At 48.5% G+C, this 6,197-nt stretch overlaps 1 protein-coding gene and 1 pseudogene across 1 annotated transcript; both read left to right on the top strand.

Moving 5' to 3' along the window:
• The first annotated feature begins 388 nt into the window (after window positions 1-388).
• On the top strand, window positions 389-1,951 carry LOC146140591 (uncharacterized). The gene has a single exon (XM_083392661.1). It carries the CDS (start codon window positions 389-391, stop codon window positions 1,949-1,951), a length of 1,563 nt encoding a protein of 520 aa, XP_083248787.1.
• Window positions 1,952-4,647: 2,696 nt separating this feature from the next.
• On the top strand, window positions 4,648-5,792 carry LOC146140592 (uncharacterized; annotated as a pseudogene).
• The last annotated feature ends 405 nt before the right edge of the window (window positions 5,793-6,197 follow it).

Raw genomic sequence — 6,197 nt, forward strand, 5'->3', positions numbered from 1 at the left:
GCCTCCCATAAAGCCCTCATGCGTTTTACAGCAGGTGACATAGCGGGAGAAGTACATTTTTCCCGTGACATTTCTGATCTACAGAAAAATTATATAGTTTTGAAGACTATGGGCTCCGAAACCGACGTGATACAAATTTACTGAACATAATTCAGTAGACAGAATTTAAAAACTATGCTCGAAATCGGTTGTGATAATACCGAGTCGGTACAATAATCAGTGTCTACATAACAATATGATAAAGAAGTTGTATTTAAGGTATGTACAAATGTTAAAACGGAACCCTTATTAAGGAACTGCTTTGTGATACCGCTGAGGGAATCGTTTGAATTAATGTACATGGAAAATCTAATTAAAAAATAACGTCAATATTAAAAGTTTATCTATTATGTCGTTTATATTATATACGTCGCATGGTCGTAGTGTGCGCTCTATTTCTACTATTAGCAGTAGAGTCCGGGTTAAAGCGACAACACGACTTGCGCGTCTTGCGATTCAACAAACTGCGCAACGACAAGAACTGGAGGAGCAACACGAAGAAGAAAGACAGCGCCGTGCTGAAGAAGCAAAACGCCAACAAAGGCGACAAAAGGACGCGATGGAGATGTTAGAACTACAACATCAACTACAGGCAGCTGAGGTAGAGGAGAAAGTCTGGGACGAGGTGTCAGGAAACACAGAGTATGTGACGGTAAAGGAAGGTTCTGAAGGAACGCCTACGTCATTACGAGAGCAGCCGCTCGAGGAGCAGCGTCGCGTCATGTTTACATCACCGCCTGTCACGTCCAGGATAAGCCCCTCGGATCAACGGTATGTGATTGACTGTGCAGCTTTATCTGACCCTCCGTCGCGTAATATCCCTAACGCAGGGCCCTCCTTTGACGATCAAGATTATCTTACATCAGAAACCCCCAAAGTTTTACCCGTTTGTACAAATAGAACGGTCAAGCCACAAACCATGCATAATAGTGAACTCGCCTCGCTCGTGAAGGATATAAACAGACCAAAGCCTGAAGTAATTATATTCCATGGTAACCCAATGGACTATTGGAGATTTATTCGCAATTTTGATTCTCGTATCGACGACAAGGTCGATGACGAAGGTGCCAAATTATCGTATTTGGTCCAGCACTGTGAGGGCAAGGCCCGAAGGTTGATTGAATATTGCTACAGACTGAGGGACAATGGTTATCGACAAGCAAGACAACTGCTATATGATCAATACGGTAAGCCGCATATTATTGCGCATGCATGTGTAAGGTGTGTAGTTGACGGACCGGAGTTATGTCCGAACAGTGTCGCTGGATTAAGCGAATTAGCGCAATCGCTGCGCGACTGTTTACTCACTCTTTCGGACATTGATGAGCACTCGGAGATGAACAACTATCCTACACTGATGGCTGTTGCAAGCCGTCTCCCGTTCAAGATGCAGGAAGCTTGGAAGCGTCGCGTTGACAAGATTGTCAAAAAAACTGGTCGTGAGCCTCTGTTCCAGCATCTCGTTGACTTTGTGGAAATTGAAGACCGAATCGCGAACTCACTCTTTAGTCGGATGCTGGACGAGCATCGGAGCGAAGCCAAGAAAGCCAAAGGTAAAGGTAATAATGTAAGGGCCTCAAGTCACGCTATTGTGTCGGAGGGAGAGCCTGAAGCTCAGGTTCGCGCTGGATCCTCCAAGTTTCCCACGAACCGACTGTGCCCCTGCTGCTCGGAAAATCATAGCCTTACAGAGTGCGGAGAATTCAAGGCCCGTTCGTACAGTCACCGCGTGGGCGTTGTCCGACGCAGCAGGTTGTGCGACAACTCCTTTCGATACGGACATTTCGCTGTTAAGTGTTATAGCCCAAGGGCATGTTCCGTGAAGGACTGTAACGGAGCTCATCACGACCTGCTGCACCCTCCGGAGAAGGGAGAAGAGGACCTCCACCCTACTAAAGGTCCAGCTCCGTAACGTACAGTATGCTCGGTCGTGTCGGCGAGAGAATAAGATTCTCATGCTTCATCTGGTCGCCAGGCCGTAAATTTGATGATGGTTGCGGTGCGGGTCAGTGTCAATGGAAAAGCTGTGAACACATATGTCGTTTTGGATACTGGCTCTGTTGTCACTTTGTGTGACAAGAAGCTGACGGATAAGCCCGGATACAAGGAGAGCCTAGCAGTGTGACGATTAAGACGTTAAACGAAGACAGCCGCCGGAGAGACGGTGAAAGGGTGAGCTTGTCCGTAGCCTCGCTTGACGGTGCTGCGACGGTGGAACTTCCCGAAGTGTTTGCTGTTGACTGTCTGCCAATCACGGCTAACAGATTTCCAAGAAGGGCAGAGTTGGACAGACGGCCACACATCAAGGATCTGTCATCCCACGTGTTGACTGCAGTGAAGCTCTACTGCTTATTGGACTGGATGTTCCAGAGGCCTTTATCGTGGAAGACGTACGGAAGGGCAAACCGAAGCAACCCATTACGTTCAAGGTTCCGCTGGAATGGGCATTGGCAGGACCTATCGGAACTCAATCTAGTGATTCGTTCTCTGTTAACTTCACTCATGTGGCTGACGACTTGCTGCAAGAGAAGTTGGAACGACTCTGGAAGACCGACTTCCAAGACACCAACTGCACCGAGATGCCGATGTCACGGGAGGATCGCTATGTTTTGGATCAAACGAAGAGAGAAGTAAAGTTCGAACAAGGACATTATGTGCTGCCGTTGCCGTGGCTTCCAAATGAACAACCGTCTCATGGCTCTTAATCGATTGAGCTCGTTGGAACGCCGCTTTGTTCTTGATGACGCGTTGCGCCGCGCTTACACCGATACCGTTGAGGGCTACATAGCTAAAGGATATGCCGAGGCGATCCCTGAAGAGGAACACGATGAAGACGTGGTCTGGTACTTACCGCATCACCCTGTTACAAATCCACACAAACCTGGTAAAGTACGAGTAATATTCGACTGTACGAGTAGTATTTCGAATGCCGCCAAGTATCGTGGACAGTCGCTAAACGAAGCTCTACTCCAAGGACCAGACCTAACTAACTCGTTAGTCGGTGTTCTTTCTAGATTCCGGATGGAACGGGTCGCTCTTGTGGCGGACGTTGAGGCTATGTTCCATCAGATACGCGTAAAACCGACAGATTGCGACGCACTTCGGTTTTTATGGTGGCCGGGGGGTGACATTTCGAAGAAGCCTACTGCTCACAGGATGGTAGTACACTTGTTTGGGGCTGCTTCCTCACCCTCGTGCGCGAGCTTTTGCAAGCCGCCAAGGACCTGCGAAATGAATTTCCGAAAGAAATTAATTTTTGTGTCGACGACTGTGTAAAGTCCGTGCCAACAGAAGCGGAGGCTATTCTGCTGGTCCAAAGCACACTTCTCAAGAAAAGAAGCACACTTCTCGAGAAGAAGGGTTTTCGATTGACGAAATGGCTAAGTAACAGCCGGCAAGTACTCGCGTCCATCAATGAAAGTAAACGAGCGAAATCCGCAAAGGAGCTAAACCTGGATGGTTCGTGCGAAAGAGTCCTCGGAGTCCGTTGGAACGTTAGCTCCGACAAGTTCGGTTTCAATGTCGATGTGAAGCAACCGAAGGCGTTCACTCGAAGAGAAATCCTGTCAGTGGTAAGTTCGTTATGACCCTCTTGGCTTTGCAGCTCCCGTGCTTGTGGTGGCAAAGATCATGCAGAGGGATCTATGCAGGAAACAGCTTGGATGGGACGACGTGCTTTCCAAAGAAGACACCGAAATGTGGAAGAGGTGGTTGGATCAACTGCCGCGCCTGGAAGGTGTCACTCTTCCTAGATGCGTGCTGCCACACGTTTTCGGCAAGGTGCGAAACACAGAATTGCACCACTTTGCAGATGCATCATCTGCGGCCTACGGTGCGGTGACATACCTGAGGCTGTTCGTTTGTGATGGGTAAAGCACGGTTTGCTCCCCTAAAGACATGTTCAATTCCGCGCTTGGAGTTAACTGGAGCCATTCTCGCGGTCAAATTGGACCAACTTGCGAGGAGGAATTGGATTTGGGCGAGTGCCGATCGGTATTCTGGACGGATTCGACGGCGGTTTTGCAAAGCATTCGCAACAGCAAGAAACGATTTCCTGTGTTTGTGGCCAATCGCCTGGCCAAAATTGAAGATGTTTCTAGTCCAAGTCAATGGAGGCACGTAAACACGAACGTAAATCCGGCCGACGAGGCATCACGTGGATTAAATGTCAAAAAATACCTGAAATCAAGTCGATGGCTCACTGGTCCAAAGTTCCTTTGGGAAAATTGGAGTTAACTGCAGCCGTTCTCGCGGTCAAATTGGACCAACTTGCGAGGAGGGAATTGGATTTGGGCAAGTGCCGATCGGTATTCTGGACGGATTCGACGGCGGTTTTGCAAAGACGAGGCATCACGTGGATTAAACGTCAAAAAATACCTGAAATCAAGTCGATGGCTCACTGGTCCAAAGTTCCTTTGGGAAAGCGAGGATACCTGGGCCACCCCACCTGACTTGTCCCCGTTGCCATTCCAGTTTTTAAATGGAAGGAAGGAGGATCAAACGGTCTGTTTGATTGCCAACGAGTCTTCCACTGATCGTCTAATCGCCAAATACTCCTCCTGGAATCGCCTGAAAAGGGCTGCTGGCTGGTTACTTCGATACAAGGTAATGTTGCTGTCAAAGTTGTTCCCGTCAAAATATCAAGCTGCGACGGGTCACCTGACTGTTGTCGAACTCAGAGCTGCTTAGCTCGAAATAGTAAAATACGTGCAGCAAAGAAATAGTGAAATACGTTTCGGCGAAGAAATCGCTGCGGTGTCTAAGACAAAGGACAAAGCTGTTTGCCTACAAAGGAAGACTGGGCCCCTGAGAAAGTCAAGTCCAATTTTGGTGGACAGAATTTTGAGAGTTGGAGGAAGACTCGAACGAGCGATAATCGACTTTAATGTAAAGCATCCAATCATCCTTCCATATAACCACCGAGTAACGGACCTGGTGATCATGCAACAGCATGAGGAAGTCGGACATGCTGGGATGGGGCACACGTGGTCGTCCCTCAGACAACGCTACTGGATCATTAAAGGTGGTGTAGCGGTACGACGTGTTCTGGGCAAGTGTGTCTCCTGCCGACGACGAAACGGTTCCTTGGGAAAGCAGATGATGGCGGACCTCCCTGCTGCAAGGCTACAGGCCAAAGGACCACCGTTCTCAGCGGTAGGTGTCGACTACTTCGGACCATTTCTTGTAAAACAAGGGCGCAGCGAGGTAAAGAGGTACGGGTGTATCTTTACTTGTTTTTCCACCAGGACTGTTCACATCGAGAAATCACATTCCTTACCGACGTACTCGTTCATTGTAGCTCTACGACATTTCATCGGTCGTCGCGGACGTCCGGACGAAATCTTCAGTGACAACGGCACGGTGGTGAACGCATACTGCGCGAAGAGCTAAAGAAGTGGAATCAACAGCAGATTTACAAATATCTACAGCAACGTGAAATTGCGTGGAACTTCAACCCCACGACTGCCAGCCACATGGGTGGCGTTTGGGAGCGCATGATACGCTCCGTGCGCAAAATTCTTAATGCAATGCTTGCGGAGCAGATCTTAACAGATGAAAAGCTGAACACTCTGATGGCGGAGGTCGAGGCGATCCTGAACTCAGGTCCCTTGGTCCCTGTGACGTTCGATCCCAGGGATGAAGGGCCCCTAACACCTAACCACCTACTGCTGCAACGTGCAGCGCCGACCATGCCCCCCGGGCTGTTTACGGAAAAGGAGACGCGTTTCGCTACAAAATTTAGCCTCATATAGCGTTCTGCGCATAAACCGGGGCGCATATAACGAACGTTATCTACATAATAAAAGAGAAAGTTTGTGAGATGTGTATGTGTGTGACAAGATGTTCGCCAAGTCGGTGATGATTATACTATGAATTTCGAGCAGTTTAACATTGGCCCGCTTTAGCTCAGTGGTAGAAAACTGGTCGCGTGAACCAGGGGTCGTGTGTTCAAACCTCACTGGTGGAAAAATGCATAAACCGGGACGCATATAACGAACGTTATCTACATAATAAAAGAGAAAGTTTGTGAGATGTGTATGTGTGTGACAAGATGTTCGCCAAGTCGGTGATGATTATACTATGAATTTCGAGCAGTTTAACATTGGCCCGCTTTAGCTCAGTGGTAGAAAACTGGTCGCGTGAACCAGGGGTCGTGT

The sequence above is a fragment of the Ascidiella aspersa genome, chromosome 6 (genome assembly GCF_963924565.1).
Source record: "Ascidiella aspersa chromosome 6, kaAscAspe10.2, whole genome shotgun sequence".
Lineage (NCBI taxonomy): Eukaryota > Metazoa > Chordata > Ascidiacea > Phlebobranchia > Ascidiidae > Ascidiella > Ascidiella aspersa.